The following is a 20,076-nucleotide window of genomic DNA, read 5'->3' as shown; positions in this document are numbered from 1 at the left end:
CTGATAACACACTAAGTTGAAATATTTTGATAGATATGGTACCTAGTTGCATTATTTATTGTGTTCAACTATTTCTTACAATACTAGTAGGGTAAACTGAGCTAAATATCGCAGCTTTATCTGGATGGCTTGAGTTGTTTTACCAACCAATGAAATACCTATATATACATCTCTTTGCTTGCCTTGGTTCCTTCTCTGTTAATTTGTAGTTTCTATACCTCATGATACCATGAATATAATAAATGATAAAACAAGAATATAATTGTTTTATCCTAGTGATAAACAGATGATTAGTTAAAAAACAAAGCTAATGTAGTCCTCTAGAATTATAAGTTTGTTAAACATGTAGTTAATACAAGGTTAAGCAACAAATGTGTTAATATAACTCAGGTAATTTAGCTAGGTTTAGTGTAACACTATCAAATGCTTAGTTTGGCCAAGTGTTTATTTAACAATACCCTGTTTGCTGGTTAGTTTGATTTATGTAATTGGTTAATATAATTAAATGTTAACAAAGCCCAGTGACTTGGCTAGTTTAACTGAATGTTAAACTCAAGTTATTAGCTTAACTGATATTAACTGATGAAACTCGAAGATTTTGTTAATATACTTATTAACGAGAAGATAGAATAGTAAAAATATTCTAGATCAAGAAACTCAAAGTTAGTTCGTGTTAATTAATGAAATTCGTTGACTTTGTTACTTTTAGATAGTTTTGAAAATATATCTCGTGTGAATTATGAAGTATAATTTAATTTCAAAACAAGATAAAGTAAACAAGTATAAAATGGGAACATTCGTCTAACTATGACAGTAGGTGGCCTAAGCACATATATGTTACTAATCATCTTATAGATCAGCCGTATATATATAATATGTTTAACACTTTTTAATCCCGTACCTAGAAACTGAATACACAGAATCATATCGGTTTTTATTATTTGTGTTTTTATTTTATTTTTACATCTGATAACTAACTAATTTACTGATAACAAGTGTCATAATCGTACAAACTTGTATCGTGTAAGTGTATAAAAATTACGTATCACTTACATAAGAATCATTCTATATTGATCTATCCAATCTTGAATACAAGAAAGAGGTCCCTATATTTATAGACAGAAGATATTAATGGTTACTGTTTCATACTTCAGATGCTTTAGGCGTTTAAACCGTAACTTTCTTGCAAATAAATAAAAATCACTTATTTACAATGTGGTTATTATTACATAAGAAATGAAATTTATGTTTAAAATCCACTATCATAAATTAGTGCACTAAACATCTAAACCAAAATAATTATACACTTATCTAAAGACGTAGATAAGTACACGAATGTAATATTTTCAAGGTTAGAAAATTAAAGTATCTGTTTACACATCTGAATTGTATTTTAAGTAAAGAACAACAAATCGTACCTTCCAGTATAGTTCCCACATGTTACCAAACAACAAATTAGGTTTAGGTCCTGGAATTCCAAGCTTTAAAAATCTGTTGATATGTTTCCTTCTTCTTCTAATGTTTAGAAAATAAATAAAATCATATGTTACGATTCAATATATACTACTTCTGATTAGTGCTAAGTTAGGATAAAAATAGATTTGTAACAAACTGAGAAAACAAACCCTCAATTAAAGCATACATGAGGAATTTAACACAACTTTTTACCCAAAACTTAGAATTCAAAGTAAACAACACCGTTCACACAAATTATATGTGAAAAATTTAATACCATTATTCACCTGAACATGTATATGTAGAAGTTTAGAAGTTAACATCAGCTTTCATCCAAAGTATACCAGAAAAACTTTATAATATCCTTCGTCCAAAACATTCATCTGGAAGTAAAGAACATTCAACTGGAAGTAAAGAACATTCAACTGCTTTCATTCATTTCACATGTAAGGAAAATACAGGAATATGAAAATTTTTGTTTCAGGTATTCGTACAAAACTTATTGAAGACCGGACAAAAGGAGCCATGATGTAAATCAGGTTGATTAATATTCGTCTTGAGTACAAGGCGGAATATTATTGAGTGATGCGTCATCACTGGATGGTGTGGTTATACGAAACTTGAGGTTTCCACGTGAGTTTTCTTTGAAATCTGAACGAAAAGTAAGATTTTAAACAGCTTGCTTCTAATTGTTTACAATGAATCTGAATCATGGTTAAAATGTTCAACAAGGTTGGTTCTGAAACATATGTATTATTTGGTTAATAGATAAATAACTCATACATATGTATTATTTGGTTAATAGATCAATAACTCATACATATGTATTATCTGGTTAATAGATCAATAACTCATACATATGTATTATTTCGTTAATAGATCAATAACTCATACATATGTATTATTTCGTTAATAGATCAATAACTCATACATATGTATTATTTCGTTAATAGATAAATAACTCATACATATGTATTATTTGGTTAATAGATAAATAACTCATACATATGTATTATTTGGTTAATGGATCAATAACTCATACATACGTATTATTTGGTTAATGGATCAATAACTCATACATACGTATTATTTGGTTAATAGATCAATAACTCATACATATGTATTATTTGGTTAATGGATTAATAACTCATATTTATGTATTATTTGGTTAATGGATCAATAACTCGTACATATGTATTATTTGGTTAATGGATCAATAACTCATACATATGTATTATTTGGTTAATGGATCAATAACTCATACATATGTATTATTTGGTTAATAGATAAATAACTCATATTTATGTATTATTTGGTTAATGGATCAATAACTCATACATACGTATTATTTGGTTAATGGATCAATAACTCATACATATCTATTATTTGGTTAATGGATCAATAACTCATACATATGTATTATTTGGTTAATGGATCAATAACTCATACATACGTATTATTTGGTTAATGGATCAATAACTCATACATATGTATTATTTGGTTAATGGATCAATAACTCATACATACGTATTATTTGGTTAATGGATCAATAACTCATACATATGTATTATTTGGTTAATGGATCAATAACTCATACATATGTATTATTTGGTTAATGGATTAATAACTCATACATATGTATTATTTGGTTAATAGATAAATAACTCATACATATGTATTATTTGGTTAATAGATAAATAACTAATACATATGTATTATTTGGTTAATGGATCAATAACTCATACATATGTATTATTTGGTTAATGGATCAATAACTCATACATATGTATTATTTGGTTAATAGATAAATAACTCATATTTATGTATTATTTGGTTAATGGATCAATAACTCATACATACGTATTATTTGGTTAATGGATCAATAACTCATACATATGTATTATTTGGTTAATGGATCAATAACTCATACATATGTATTATTTGGTTAATAGATCAATAACTCATACATGTGTATTATTTGGTTAATGTATCAATGACTCATACATATGTATTATTTGGTTAATGGATCAATAACTCGTACATATGTATTATTTGGTTAATGGATCAATAACTCATACATATGTATTATTTGGTTAATGGATCAATAACTCATACATATGTATTATTTGGTTAATGGATCAATAACTCATACAATTTCTCTATAAAAGTTCATTATCTGTATTCTTTGACAGATTGTTGACTTGAAAACGAAAGGTGGAAGACTTTCAAAACGTTGTCCTCTACACTTGTGTCTCCACAACAGGCAGCTGCCTTCCAATCTACAAAGTTTCATCATCTTTAGTTAGTTCGACAAAATCCGCGAGAGTGGTACCTTTGATTAATTATAGTTGAGCAAGGGAAATCGGGAAAGTAACAACTTGTTCCTTTTGCCCTGTTAGTGGTCCTTTTTGTCTCATCTTTGTTATGATGTAACTGCTTGTGTTCAGCCAATATCTTCAATCATTTTCGATTTCTTTTCTCTTCCATGTTGTTTACCAGCATAAGAAAGAGAGGTTAGATGGGCAGAATGTGGTAAAGACTTATGGAAAGCTGCGATGGTTGTTGTAAGGTTGCCTTTAGAGAATTTGATATTCCGTACCTTTACACTGTGGAAACATTATAAAAGGCACCGAGAAAAAGGTAATATCTTGGTAATTTTCGAAATGTCTTTTAAGAAAAACAAGTAAATAAACGTGAGGACTACATTGTGAAAATGGATTATTGTGTTCATGGTCTCACAGCAGATGATGTAAGATTGATGGTCTACATTGTGAATATAGATTATTGTGTTCATGGTCTCAAAGCAGATGATGTAAGATTGATGGCCTACCAACTAGCTGAACGAAATCAACTGGATAAAAGGAACATTGAAATGTAATCATTCTATCAATATCCATTTTCCTGAATTGACTTAAATGACAAGGGTAACTGGTTTGTGCAAGCCAATAATTGAAAGCCAATAATAAAGCCAATAATTGGTGGTGAATGAGACAGATAATGCTGAAAGTCAAAAGGGATGAATGAAGCTTTGCTTAATCACCTACGATTATTACTGCATTCTTTGCAGTGAACAATCTGTTCAGCTTCCAAGACGACTGGAACCATGTAAAAAATACACACAATAGGCACGTAAACAAAACACTGCCTATGAGGGGATTGGGTAATTCAGCTGTGGCAAAGCTTGTAATTTGTGTTTACATTGATTACTTAAGCGGTAGTGTCCCTCTGCAAAATCATAATTAGAATTTGGTTACTTTCACCCACACAGTGGTTATTTTTGTCCGAATGACCAATTATTTTTCCCGAAGAGTTCTGAAAAGGAAATGTTATAGATACTGTTGTATTTTCTTTAAAACAGCTCGTTGAAGTTTTTGTACTCCTATTTTACAGGAAACTATCACATCTTTTCTTCTGTAGATGATTCTTAATCTCCAACTTTTCGAACTGCAAAATGTATTCAATGTTTTATCAAGTGGTTCCTTTAGTCCAGTTCTTCCCATACACAGGAACTATCTGCACCGGCTTTTTCTAGTTTTGAATTGATAGATCAGAGTGAAGACAGCTAAACAATAACCAGAAGTAATTCTTGGCTAATCTACTCAGATTCACGACTCCAAAGCGCGAAGAGTGATGTTTTTTGTGACAGCAGGATGTGTTCTTTCAGAACCACTGTCCAGAATGCCAACCTTGCAGTTCCCCTATCCAAGGGGGGACAGTATTATGATAACCATGGCAACTAACTTTTATACCGTGGGAGTAAAATGACTTTTTACATAAACGTTGTGATAAGTTAACACAATATGTAAATTTCAAACATTTTTGTTTTCGATAGAATATGTGTGTATATTGTAATAATATCATAACTTTATTAACTTGACAGTCCTGTAGTGGAGAATCACCCAGTATATATGTGTGAGTGTTTTGTTTATTGTTCATCTCGTATTATACATGCTTAAAAACTAAGTCAGTTTAACCAGGTGTTAGTAATATCTAGGTTTCATACTGGTATATTATTGCTTTAGTATCTAAAATGATTTCGTAGCTGTACAAGGACATTGAGATAAACACAGGGCAGAGTTTATGACCTGTTTCCTTTTTAGCGACTCTAGCACAAATATTAATCAATATTGTACGTTGTTTTGATTTTTTGTAATACACATTGAGACTGATGTTGTTCTATCCACGAGAGCTTGTTTTGATTTTCTGCAATACGTATTAAAGCTAATTCTAAACAATCCATTGGTAACTACTTTACGTATTAAAGCTAATTCTAAACAATCCATTGGTAACTACTTTACTGTTTTGTAATAGATGTTGAAATTAACCTAGAACAACACGTAAGAACCTACTTTTCTGTAATGCATGTTGAAATCAGCTAAATAACAATTCAGCTGCAGGGTTTGTTTTTAGGAATATTCCATTGACAAATAGCAACTTTTTGATAGGGGTTTACTTTTAGGATGATTCCATACAGAATCAAAACTTTCTTGATAGTGTTTGCTTTTAAGAAAAAGTTTTCACATAATTTGTTCTTGTAAGATGTATAAATAGTTAACTTTGAATGAAGTATTATGTGTTTTAAGTAAACAAGTTTCATTAAAAGAAGGAAAAAACTACATCAAGTAATATCACTAGCAGCTTTCACACAGAAGCTGTTTCACACTGCCAAACGTTAACAACATACAGAAGCTGTTTCACACTGCCAAACGTTAACAACATACAGAAGCTGTTTCACACTGCCAAACGTTAACAACATACAGAAGCTGTTTCACACTGCCAAACGTTAACAACATACAGAAGCTGTTTCACACTGTCAAACGTTAACAACATATAGAAGCTGTTTCACACTGCCAAACGTTAACAACATACAGAAGCTGTTTCACACTGTCAAACGTTAACAACATACAGAAGCTGTTTCACACTGTCAAACGTTAACAACATACAGAAGCTGTTTCACACTGCCAAACGTTAACAACATACAAAAGCTGTTTCACACTGCCAAACGTTAACAACATACAGAAGCTGTTTCACACTGCCAAACGTTAACAACATACAAAAGCTGTTTCACACTCCCAAACGTTAACAACATACAGAAGCTGTTTCACACTGCCAAACGTTAACAACATATAGAAGCTGTTTCACACTGCCAAACGTTAACAACATATAGAAGCTGTTTCACACTGTCATCAACAACATACAGAAACTGTTTCACACTGCCAAACGTTAACAACATACAGAAGCTGTTTCACACTGCCAAACATTAACAACATACAAAAGCTGTTTCACACTGCCAAACGTTAACAACATACAGAAGCTGTTTCACACTGTCAAACGTTAACAACATATAGAAGCTGTTTCACACTGCCAAACGTTAACAACATACAGAAGCTGTTTCACACTGTCAAACGTTAACAACATACAGAAGCTGTTTCACACTGTCAAACGTTAACAACATACAGAAGCTGTTTCACACTGCCAAACGTTAACAACATACAAAAGCTGTTTCACACTGCCAAACGTTAACAACATACAGAAGCTGTTTCACACTGCCAAACGTTAACAACATACAAAAGCTGTTTCACACTCCCAAACGTTAACAACATACAGAAGCTGTTTCACACTGCCAAACGTTAACAACATATAGAAGCTGTTTCGCACTGCCAAACGTTAACAACATATAGAAGCTGTTTCACACTGTCATCAACAACATACAGAAACTGTTTCACACTGCCAAACGTTAACAACATACAGAAGCTGTTTCACACTGCCAAACATTAACAACATACAAAAGCTGTTTCACACTGCCAAACGTTAACAACATACAGAAGCTGTTTCACACTGCCAAACGTTAACAACATACAAAAGCTGTTTCACACTGCCAAACGTTAACAACATACAAAAGCTGTTTCACATTGCCAAACGTTAACAACATACAGAAGCTGTTTCACACTGCCAAACGTTAACAACATACAGAAGCTGTTTCACACTGCCAAACGTTAACAACATATAGAAGCTGTTTCACACTGCCAAACGTTAACAACATATAGAAGCTGTTTCACACTGTCATCAACAACATACAGAAACTGTTTCACACTGCCATCAACAACATACAGAAGCTGTTTCACACTGCCAAACGTTAACAACATACAAAAGCTGTTTCACACTGCCAAACGTTAACAACATACAGAAGCTGTTTCACACTGCCAAACGTTAACAACATACAAAAGCTGCTTCACACTCCCAAACGTTAACAACATACAGAAGCTGTTTCACACTGCCAAACGTTAACAACATATAGAAGCTGTTTCACACTGCCAAACGTTAACAACATATAGAAGCTGTTTCACACTGTCATCAACAACATATAGAAGCTGTTTCACACTGTCATCAACAACATACAGAAGCTGTTTCACACTGCCAAACGTTAACAACATACAAAAGCTGTTTCACACTGCCAAACGTTAACAACATACAGAAGCTGTTTCACACTGCCAAACGTTAACAACATACAAAAGCTGTTTCACACTCCCAAACGTTAACAACATACAGAAGCTGTTTCACACTGCCAAACGTTAACAACATATAGAAGCTGTTTCACACTGCCAAACGTTAACAACATATAGAAGCTGTTTCACACTGTCATCAACAACATATAGAAGCTGTTTCACACTGTCATCAACAACATACAGAAGCTGTTTCACACTGCCAAACGTTAACAACATACAAAAGCTGTTTCACACTGCCAAACGTTAACAACATACAGAAGCTGTTTCACACTGTCAAACGTTAACAACATACAAAAGCTGTTTCACACTCCCAAACGTTAACAACATACAGAAGCTGTTTCACACTGCCAAACGTTAACAACATACAAAAGCTGTTTCACACTGCCAAACGTTAACAACATATAGAAGCTGTTTCACACTGTCATCAACAACATACAGAAACTGTTTCACACTGCCAAACGTTAACAACATACAGAAGCTGTTTCACACTGCCAAACGTTAACAACATACAAAAGCTGTTTCACACTGCCAAACGTTAACAACATACAGAAGCTGTTTCACACTGCCAAACGTTAACAACATACAAAAGCTGTTTCACACTGCCAAACGTTAACAACATACAAAAGCTGTTTCACACTGCCAAACGTTAACAACATACAGAAGCTGTTTCACACTGCCAAACGTTAACAACATACAGAAGCTGTTTCACACTGCCAAACGTTAACAACATACAGAAGCTGTTTCACACTGCTAAACGTTAACAACATATAGAAGCTGTTTCACACTGCCAAACGTTAACAACATATAGAAGCTGTTTCACACTGTCATCAACAACATACAGAAACTGTTTCACACTGCCAAACGTTAACAACATACAGAAGCTGTTTCACACTGCCAAACGTTAACAACATACAAAAGCTGTTTCACACTGCCAAACGTTAACAACATACAGAAGCTGTTTCACACTGCCAAACGTTAACAACATACAAAAGCTGTTTCACACTGCCAAACGTTAACAACATACAGAAGCTGTTTAACACCGCCAAACGTTAACAACATACAGAAGCTGTTTCACACCGCCAAACGTTAACAACATACAGAAGCTGTTTCACACTGCCAAACGTTAACAACATACAGAAGCTGTTTCACACTGTCAAACGTTAACAACATACAGAAGCTGTTTAACACCGCCAAACGTTAACAACATACAGAAGCTGTTTCACACTGCCAAACGTTAACAACATACAGAAGCTGTTTCACACTGCCAAACGTTAACAACATATAGAAGCTGTTTCACACTGCTAAACGTTAACAACATACAGAAGCTGTTTCACACTGTCAAACGTTAACAACATACAGAAGCTGTTTCACACTGCCAAACGTTAAAAATATTATTATATTCAGTGTGTAAACACTGGATACAAATTAAATAATACGTTAAAAAGGTTTCCATTTTTCTTTCATGTTAATTTAATTATTAAAACAATATACATATTATTAAACGAGTTTAAGACAGATAACTGCTGCTTCACGTCGAATGTATTGAGGATATTCCGCTACATTCCCACTTATTAATTTGTCTTTAACAAAATTAATATTACTATTTTATTCAGTTTCAAGATATAATTCACCAATACAATTTATAGTAAAATATTTTATATGTAATGAGAAACAACACAGAATAATTCGTGATGAGGAGAAACCCATTTGAAGTAACGAAGTATCTCAGGACGACTGGTGTGGGTATTTTACCAAAAGAGAACAACGTTTCGACCTTCTTAGGTCATCATCAGGTTAACGTTAATCCGTATCAGCCGTCCTGAGATACATATTTACAGCACATTATTATTTACAAATAAAACACGTTAAAGTATTTTCCATTAACGAATGGGATCCCATGTACAGATATTTTAATGTTTCTAGGTGTCTGTTTAGCAGATGTCTTTAACATATACAAAAATCTACTTGCACTAGCCAGACAGTGAAGAGTATGGAGAAATGGGTGATCGTTACTGTCCTGAACAACTAAGAACCTAAACAGTGAACTAACAGAAGAACTAAGTTTGTGGAATGACGTAATAATCATGTCTGAAAAGAAAACATGCACTTTAATTTTTATATAATGAACTGTGGCTTCTTTATCTGACTCTCTGAACAACTAATCCATACAATCGTCATTGTTTTCGATAGAAACAGACGAGTCGATCCGAGCGTTTGTTCTCGGTTTGACAAGGATTTTGAGGCCGTCCATTTCACAAAGTCAATCAAAATCTAGGTTTAAAAATAACCAATGAAAAATATTTTAAGAAACGTCAGCGATAATAGGTGCATGCAAGTCCCACAAGGTCGCTTTGATTAAGGACTGTGCGTGTGTTTCCACTTAGCAAAGCCACATTGGACTATCTGTTGAGTCCACCGAGGGAAAATGTGTGTGTATGTTTCAAGGACTGATACAAACCTAATTACTCATTAATTTTTCAATGCTTTTAAGGATTTAACCATTTAGAAGTAAGTTTCAATAAAATATATGCAACGACCTGGTTAAAAGAGACCATGCCCCCCACCACCACCACCACCAGCTGTACAGTTGTATGTCTGCCGCTGATGGGCAGGTCACAGATAGCCCATTGTGTAGCTTTATGCTTAATTTTAAACAAATAAACAAACAAAAATGGCCCTTGAAGGACCACCAGACGCCGTTTGTTTTGTTTTTAGATTATATTCCTATATTTCCCTGAAAACCCAAGATAGGACTTACACATCCATGTGTAGGGCAAAGAAGGATTACAGGATCTCACCCCTGGTTTCTAAAAACAACCTAAATTTCTACCATAATTTTAAGTTTCGTTAAAAAAGGCCAATTTGATCCTGGAGAAGGAAGATCCACCCTAGAGTTATAGGATATTGTATTTTTATGTTATACTAAATTCTTGAACATTTATTCTTATAACATTATAAACACTTACGTCTTGTTGGACATAACAGTAGTTTGTGGTTATGAAAGACTGACCACTCACACTTTCCTATAAATAAATTGATGTGCCAAAAGTAAGTATCTATATATTAATGTTCTATATATTTTGTATTGTGTTAAAACAACTCTGATATACTATTTCGTATAAGCTGGGCACAATCATTGATAGCATTTGCGCGATTGTTAAGAACGGAGGTAAACCGTTCAAATAGTGAAATAAAACAATTATGAAGTTCAAATAAACAAGAAAATAAACATTGAAGAAATTATTGTAGCCGTTATATTAAATAGTTTGATCATTTTACACAAAATTTGCATTCTTATTCATCTATACGTTTGTGAAACCGTTTTATAACTCAAATCGGAAATTACTGTAAATTCATTTCTTTACATTCAGGACAAAAAGTAAAAGATATCTGAAGTCAGATGTTTCCACAGAATCCTTCAAAAACTTAACTGAAACCACAAGAAGAAGTAATCTAACATTATTCAGTAAATGTTATGTCTTTAAGATTTTTTTATGAGTTAATATTGTTTAATTATTTCGTATATTAAAATAAATTGTTTTTTCTGTTGTTTAAGACTGATCACTGACTTCAACATGAGCAATAATTCTGTTGTCTATGGCCGTTCACTGACATACTTACATGGACATTGAACGTTTTTTTTTTGTATTTTTTGTTGCAATAAATATATTTCCATTAACGAATTTCTGATTGTGGTTGTCTTCGGTGTTTAGATCGTTTTGTCAAATTTTAGATATTTTATGCATTATATTTTACCATTAATTAGATACACGCTGTATTTTCGTTTTATCTTATCTAGATTATCTTCAAGATTTCATACGTACAGAATGCACTTTATGGCATTTTAAGTTTTCAGAATGAATTATTAAAAAAGGAACAAAAATCATCCTTTGAAAGTGTTTATTTATACATATAAATATTCCTGTATCCACAAGCAGTATCAATTTTTTCCTTTAAAAATGTTCAGGACTTAGTTTTTGCATTGTTGTCCTTACTGACTTTTAATACGTATATATTTTCTTAACGTATTATACTGAACGTATAAAATGCATTCATACAATCTTTCGTTTTCCATCATCTGACCTAACTTATCTGTTGTTATATTGAACAAAACTGTTATTGGAAATGACTTGTAAGGGACAAAAGATACACTTGAAATTCTTCCTCTCTACACACGTCTGATTTTCAACTTCATTAAGAAAAATGTGAAGAAACACGTTTTGTAATAATCTTTAGACACATTCGTTTTCCAATATATCAATAATTTTGTACGTTTAAACCATAACATTTAAATGTTATTTACACACTGTTGTTGTTGAACCTTATATTTCCTTGCATTTTCTCCGGTTATTAGTTACAGTTCCGTCCGCTAGACAGAAATTCGTGATTAATGAAAAAGTTGCTTACCTTATATTTTTTGTAAAACTAAAACAGCCATAAAAACTACAAAATACAAAATGTGAAACCGCAAACTTGGTGAAGATCCATCAGCACTGGGTAAAACAGTTACATGGTGTTAAGTATTATTTATTTCGGAAGTGTTTCCAATTTATTTTGTTACGCATATTAACGTATTACTATTTCAAATAACCTGATATCTGAATTTAGAAGTTAATTATATATTAATTTGTATAAAATGTATGATATTTGCCAACAAGATTGATACATACAATTTTATTTTTAATGCAAATAAATTTTAATATACAAAGAAAAAACAATATAATTTATAATAATGGTTATTACAAAATCATGGTTTATATGAAAGTTTTTCAAAAGTGCACATTATACTGAGTCTTCTATTTGTCTAGAACTGAACCTTTCATCGATGTTCACGGAGAGCAAATTAATTATTTGTTCATACAACTGTACACTTCTTTTGACGGCCAGCTAGTAAAACGGACTTATAATTTTTTTTCTAAAACTGTCCCACATACATTTATATGCAAAAACAGCTCGTTTGGGTTGAGAAAATATTTTACATAGAAGAGCGAACAACGTTTCGACCTTCTTCGGTCATCGTCAGGTTCATCGTCTTGTCCCACATACAGTTTAAACCCCTTATTCACCGACGACAATATCTAGTGTCCTCGTAGAAATACTAACATCCTAGGTTATTCATTGAAGTTGAATGGTTTGTAATGTTCGAAATCTATAAACGTTCTTAGTCGAATTCTGTAGTTTTCCGATTAATAAGGCGTGCAACTCGTAATCTGAGGGTCACGGGTTCACATCCCCGTCGCGCCAAATATGCTCGCCCTCCCAGTCGTGGGGGCGTTATAATGTGCGGTCAATCCCACTATTCGTTGGTAAAAGAGTCGCCCAAGAGTTGGCGGTGGGTGGTGATGACTAGCTGCCTTCCCTCTAGTCTTACACTGCTAAAATTAGGGACGGCTGGTACAGATAGCCCTCGAGTAGCTTTGTGCGAAATTCAAAACAAACCAAAGCGGTTAATAAGCGTTAATCACAATTGTAGCTTACGAGGCCCATAATACACTGACTGTAGCTGACCAATAATAAATATTCTATTGTCTGTCTACTTTTATATGAATCACAATGTTTTAAAACACGCTAGCGTTTTCGTAAAACAAATGTTGTTGATTTTTACTCTCAAGAATCTTCTACAAATTTCGAGAACAGTTGCGACTTGTGCGGTATATAGCCAACAATATACGTCATAGGCAAAATAGAAAATTATAATGAAATAAAGGTAGGTACTAAAATAAACGTGTAACGGTAAATCCTTTACAGTGTGCGAACAACAGATAATGCTACTATATTTATTTAGATTGTCACTAATATTCAAATCCATCTCAACGCTACAAAAAATCTTGTGCTTTGTCATTTTTACCTTGCAGAAACTTTGCTGGAAATTAACAAACAAAATTTAACTACAATGCGTATAAACTAGCATTTTGAATACAAAAGAGAATATAAAAATATAAAAATTTTGAATATAAAATTTTGTTTGTCACCTTGTTCGGCTCAACAGATGAATTCTGCTACTGAACAAAGGCTTCTCCTGAGCTGCAACATCTAGTGTACAAAAAATTAATTCACACTTGTGGTTTGAAGTCCCAGAAGAAAATTAATGATTTCTTTGTTTCGTAAGCTGAATCATTTATTTACTAACAGAAGCCATAAATCATGTTTTTTGTTACTTGTTCTTTGTTTAAATTGTTACTACATAAGAAACACCGCAAAATAATGCCAAGACGTAACACCAAAAAAGTTATGATAATAGTATTTTTATTGTTTTGGCCCGGCATGGCCAAGTGTGTTACGGCGTTCGACTCGTAATCCGAGGGTCACGGGTTCAAATTCCGGTCGCACCAAACATGCTCGCCCTTTCAGCCGTGGGGGCGTTATAATATAACGGTCAATCCCACTATTCGTTGGTAAAAGAGTAGCCCAAGAGTTGACGGTGGGTGGTGATGACTAGCTGCCTTCCCTCTAGTCCTGCACTGCTAAATTAGGGACGGCTAGCACATATGGCCCTCGAATAGCTTTGCGCGAAATTAAAAAAAAAACACAGACTTATTGTTCTTCTTGTTCTTTGTTGTTTTATTAAATTGATATCACACAAGAAATACTTCACAAAACAATTTGAGGAGGAACCTTCGCTCAAAGAAGAAATAGTAAAGGCTTGTCATAATAAATGAATGAAATATAAGTGGAAACTTTTGATACTTAAATTGTTCAAGCTAAAAAAACTGTAAAACACATTGAATATATCAATTTGAAGTTTACAAAATTATTCTAAGTTATGATACATTTTGGTGTCGGTCGTTTCTTGATTTGTTGAATCAGTTTTTATTATAAATTGTTGTCAATTGAATTTTTTTACACTGTTTTTTAGTAAGAGATATGCCATTACTAATTAAAGACAAGTTTTGTAACATTCTTATTATTGTGTTTTAATTAACAAAGTGATCACCTAGTGATAATTTCTAGCAATTTTTACGTCATATACTAAAAACCGCGTTCTTCTATAAACTCTTTAACCTTAGACTCATGCTTATGCGAATTTTGATAAATACTTAATTTAGGCTTAACAGTAGGATTGAACTGTGCTTTGAAATTTAATTGAAGAGTGAATTGGAGGTTGTTTAAATCCAAATTTTGTGTTGAGGTTAAATTATAAAATTTGTTACTCGTGGAAGATTGTAATGTTATGCAATTCATATATGTTATTTTCAAGTGAAAAATTAATGTAGTATGAGACTAAATACATTTTTTCAAATGATTGTAATTTTCGTTTAAATCTGCGATAACTTGAGTAACTGTAAGTAACTAGTATAATATTATACAGTAGCAGAAGTTTCTGTACTATTCAGTATATTATAAACAATTAAAAGTCGAAATAAAGTTATCATATTACGAGTAACGTGATTTTATGTATGTATTTAACTTATAATAATTAGATACTATGTCACTGTTAGGACTATTAAACTTTCATAGATTTAAGTTGCAACTGAATTTTTCTGAAAAAATTAAAGTTATTGCAGTAGTTTTTAGTCTTGTATTTGAATTTAATTATATAAACTAGTGCTTAGCTAGGTATTTAATTTTAAATATTGTGATAAATCATCTTAAAAGTTGCACTTTATATTGAAAGCCATTCTTACCTTACCTGCTTGGGATATTTTTTATAATTACATTTAACTTGGTAAAGTATATTGTGACTTTTAAAATATCTATGATAGAATGATGCATCAGGATTTGTTGAATTTATGGTATAGGTAAAACGATTAAAACTGGTTTTATTTGCCTTACTAGTAAGAAGCATTTCATATTAATAAAAGGTATTTTTACAGATTGAGAATTTGTGTAATGGGGCCTTGTACTGTTATATGTTGCTTTAGTAATATTGCTTTTGAATGTAAACAGTTTAGAAATTAATACTTTTAGTTAAATAATGGGATGATGTATAGAAGAGCTGATTCCACTGAGAATACTTAGTATGTACAATAGCAATAAGTAGTGTGTGAAAGAAGTTTTAATATTGAAAAGTGCAAATAGTAGTGTTGTGGAAAAAAATTATAATGTTTGTTGTTGTTAACCTGATATGCACAGGTGGAATGTCAGTATGCATGTTGTGACTTTTTTTATGAAGTGACATTCAGCATGATAGATATTTGATTTCAGTTATTCATGTTTACCATACACTGCTGATTCAGAAACAGTTCTTGATAGAGGATAATAAATAACAGATAATGGGACATGGATAAAAATTCTACTAACATTCTGAGGCTCTTAAGGTTATAGTATTGTTTTCCAACTGTACAATGGACAAAAGAATTTTTATTTTTTGTATGAGTATTATATTGCTCTACAGGTCAGACTGACATTTTCAATTCACAAACGAATTTGAAATGCCAATTCTTTAGTTACATTAATTTTATGTGTAGGACAGACTTGTATATTTTTCTGAAACTATCCCATTTATAGTTAAGGTTTGAAACCCCTGGTAACAATGAGGTTCCCAATTGATGATGTAGAATGGGGTAGTCATAAAACTATTTTAAGTTTATCTGTTGTTCATAAGTAAGATTTGTTAGAAGTTATTACATAATTCTGTTTGAGAACTACAAAAGTTATTGTGACTTTATAGAAACTGATCAGGCATAATTTTATTTTCTGCAATTTCTAAATATTGTAAAACGAGTCTCATTGAAATAGAGAAGTTATTCATGACATAATTAATGTATCAAGAAAGACTTGGAATATCTTACACTTTTCTATAAAGGACAAGACAGAAGAATTGTGTTAGCAGTTTAAAATATTCTCATCTTAATGAGCATATATGATACATTTCCAGTTCAAAATTAAAGGGGACCTAGTTAGATGTCAGAAGTTTGTTTGTGGTTTGGACAGTGTCTGAACATTAATATTTTGAGAGCAGTTGGTTTAATAATAGAAAAGCTAGAAACTGAGTTACTGTTGTTTTTTGTGGGTTGATAAGACGTGATGTTTGAGTTATTTAAAAATGTTCGGTGAAAGTGAAGTTAGTGTTTTGCTAGTTTTGTGTACTTGAGTGGCTTTTCTAGATAAAAACTATTCTATTAACTTACTTGTTCTTCTTTAATTGTTAATTAAATTACTTAAAATTTAACAAAATCATCAATACTATTCAGAAGGAAGTTTGAATCTTTATTCTGAAAAAAAACAAAACTGTTGGGAAACTTTTGAGCTACAACTCATTGAGTTGCAGATAGACATGCCAGAAATCTGTGGAACTAATAATACAGTGAATTACTCACCACTTGGTAAGCTTATTTGTTAAATAAAGTTGTACAAAAGGTTATACACATATTATGTATGATTGTTGACACTGTTTGGTCTAACATTTTTCTCGCCATGCATGTGTCGAACTGTCTGTGTAGATTAAAGTTTCAACCCACCAAAAACTAAAATTTAAGTGTTTGTACCATTTAACTTGTGGGTGAAGAACATGAGATGGTTCTTTGATATAGAACTTGTAAAGCATAATAACCATGGTTCTTCTGAGAAAAGTGTTATGATTACCAGGTCACTGTGTATTCCTCTTGAGGTGGATTCCTGTACCTGGTGAGAGGATTTCCCAGAGAAGTTTCTGTAATTTCAGCTTATCTCCTCTAGGATCTGAACATCCATCCATGTGTTTGTTGTGCGTGATGACCCATGAAGGGGAGGAAAGGATCCTGGTGGTTGAGGGGCCCAACCCAAATATGCCACTTTGGCCTTGAATTCCTGTAGGGTAGATGTTTCCCTTTTTTATTCAAAAGGAAGTAGAGGGGCTTCCAAGTCAGTAAGAAACTTGTGCTCTGGAGACATGGAAATATTTTCATCACAACACATTAAACTCCTCAATATGAAGAGCATTGGAGATATATCTATCGAGGTTACTTTCTGTGCTGCCCTGAATTCCTCAAGACGAATTATTGTTCAGAGGGACTTGAAGAACATTTCCAAATTGGACATCCTTGCTGGATTTTCCAACCAAAGCATTTCTGAGGTGTGCTGTTTTTCCACTCACAAAAATGAAATTATGCTGCTTACTAATTTTCTGATTTTGACATTTACATCACCACGTCCACCTGCCACAGTCAAAGCAGGTTATCTGAAGTGTAAGATATGGCCGTACATTCCCAACTCTCGCAGATGTTTCTAGTGTCAGTGGTTCTGTCACTCGAAGACATCATGATGTGGTCTTTGCAACCACCATAATGGTTCACACCCTTCTTACTCTTGATCTTGCTCTAAGTACATGAAGAAAGGTCCAATGTTTGCAAACTGTGAACAGTATCTCACCTGGAGGCTCAGAAATTTTCCCTCACTTCATCTTGGACATAACTGATGCACTCCATTCCATCTTCTTCTCTGGCCCCAAGATACAGAATAACTATTTGTTCACACCATCAATCACTGGAATCTTCATCTACAGACAAAGACCTGCCAACTCGACCCAGGGGAGGATCCATGGAGATTGATAGACATCCTTCCAATAAAGAAAAAATGTGGTCAAAATCAGAATGGTTCTCTACCCAATTCTCCTCCACCTAAATAAAAATGACTACAGTGTAAATGTTGAGGTTTTTGTTTCAATCTAGGTAACATTAAGGATTTGATTGATTCTTATCTTCCTATGTGTCTTACAATAAATGGTTGATGCCACCTACCTACATGCTGTGATAAAAGCTGGACCAGGCCAACTGGCCTTCTTTCATTACCTTCTTGGAACTTGATCCTGCCATCGTTTCTAAGCCATTGATAGATGACTGGATGGCAACAGTGACTGATTGACTATTGTCTTGGCAACTGTTTAATGTATTCCTAAAACCTAGACACATTTTCTATGGTACCCTCATCCATGGTGGAATTCTGCCTGCAATATGGCATGGAAAACTCAGAAACAGACATGAGATACCTATAAAAGGTATCCCACACTTTTAATCTGCTTTGCTTTTCAGTAAGCCTGTGCACATGTTTCACAAGTAAGATATCAAAGCCAGAAGGAATCTTGGATTAGATAAACAACTAGCATCTCTTCTACCACCAGTTCCAAAGTCATATGGGACAAGATTCAGAAGGTCAGTGGGCAGTATACTGCTGTTCCCATATGACCTTGCTCTCCGATCACCAGGAAGTTGCTGATGCTCGGAGCATCACCAATGCACTCTGCACAGACTGTTCTCATGCATCAGGACTTCTTCTTCATTCCCATCTTCTTAGCCATCAAGACTCGGACAGAATAGCCACCTCTTTCCTTTCAGGCTGATCATCTTTATGGCTATAATCACCCACTTATGCTGATGGAACTCAAGCTTGCTCTTCATTGGTCTGACAGCACATCGGTTAGACCTGATGATATTCACTACGAGATGCTGTGCTATCTTTCTCCTGCGTCTGTTGCTATTCTTCTGATTGTTCTTAACCGGACCTAGCAGAAGAATACTTAATATTTGGTGCCAGCTATTGTTCTCTCATTTTCTAATAAGCTTTGGAAGGTTCCCAAGATTCCTTCAAACTACTGTACAGTTGCTTTGATGAGCTGTCTCAGTATGATCATAGAGAGGATAGTTAATGCTCATCTTGTTTGGTACCTTAGAACAAATAACCTGCTCTCACCCACCCAATGTGGATTTTGACGACAGCACTTCACCTGATTCAACTTGAAGTATTAATCAGGGAAGCCTCTCTCAAGCAACAACATCTTGTTTCCATATTTTTTTACCTTGAGAAAGCATACAATATGACAAGGAAGTATGGCATTTTACAAGGCTTCATGTTTATTGTGTGGCCATGTACTCATTTTTATCAAACATATTTTAATGGACTGATGATTTCTAGTATCTATGGGTTTGACACTTTCACATTCTTTCCCACAGGACCTTGGAGTTCCTTCGGGCTGTGTCTTGAATGTCACATTTTTTAGTCTAAAGATTAATGCTATTAGTGAACAACTCCCTCCTACAGTTGCAAATGGACTCTATGTTGACAACTTCGACATATTGTGTCATTCGTTGAGCATGACATTTATTAAGCAGTAGCTATAGACTGTGGTTTTATCTCTTCTTTCTCTAAAATCATTTACATGATCTGCCATTAACAGGACATTCATTCCCATTCTGTTTTG

At 33.2% G+C, this 20,076-nt stretch overlaps 1 protein-coding gene across 25 annotated transcripts in view; it reads left to right on the top strand.

Annotated features, from left to right (window-relative positions):
- Nucleotides 1-14,907: 14,907 nt before the first annotated feature.
- LOC143234129 (uncharacterized) overlaps nt 14,908-20,076 on the top strand; it is a 45,365-nt gene continuing 40,196 nt past the window's right edge. For 5 of the 25 annotated variants that reach the window (XR_013018742.1, XR_013018732.1, XR_013018709.1 and 2 more), the window contains exons 1-2: nt 14,915-15,243; nt 17,096-17,227. Coding sequence is in view for 3 of the 25 variants with exons in the window: in XM_076471627.1 (XP_076327742.1) it covers nt 17,179-17,227 (49 nt within the window). In the remaining 22 variants the exon portion in view is untranslated. Of the gene's footprint in view, nt 15,244-17,095; nt 17,228-20,076 lie in introns of all 25 variants that reach the window. The other 20 variants (XR_013018647.1, XM_076471341.1, XM_076471706.1 and 17 more) reach the window with 13 other exon arrangements.

Source organism: Tachypleus tridentatus, chromosome 1 (genome assembly GCF_004210375.1).
Source record: "Tachypleus tridentatus isolate NWPU-2018 chromosome 1, ASM421037v1, whole genome shotgun sequence".
NCBI classification, from domain to species: domain Eukaryota; kingdom Metazoa; phylum Arthropoda; class Merostomata; order Xiphosura; family Limulidae; genus Tachypleus; species Tachypleus tridentatus.
The sequence above is the reverse complement of the archived record's forward strand: the minus strand, read 5'-3'. Positions and strand labels throughout refer to the sequence as shown.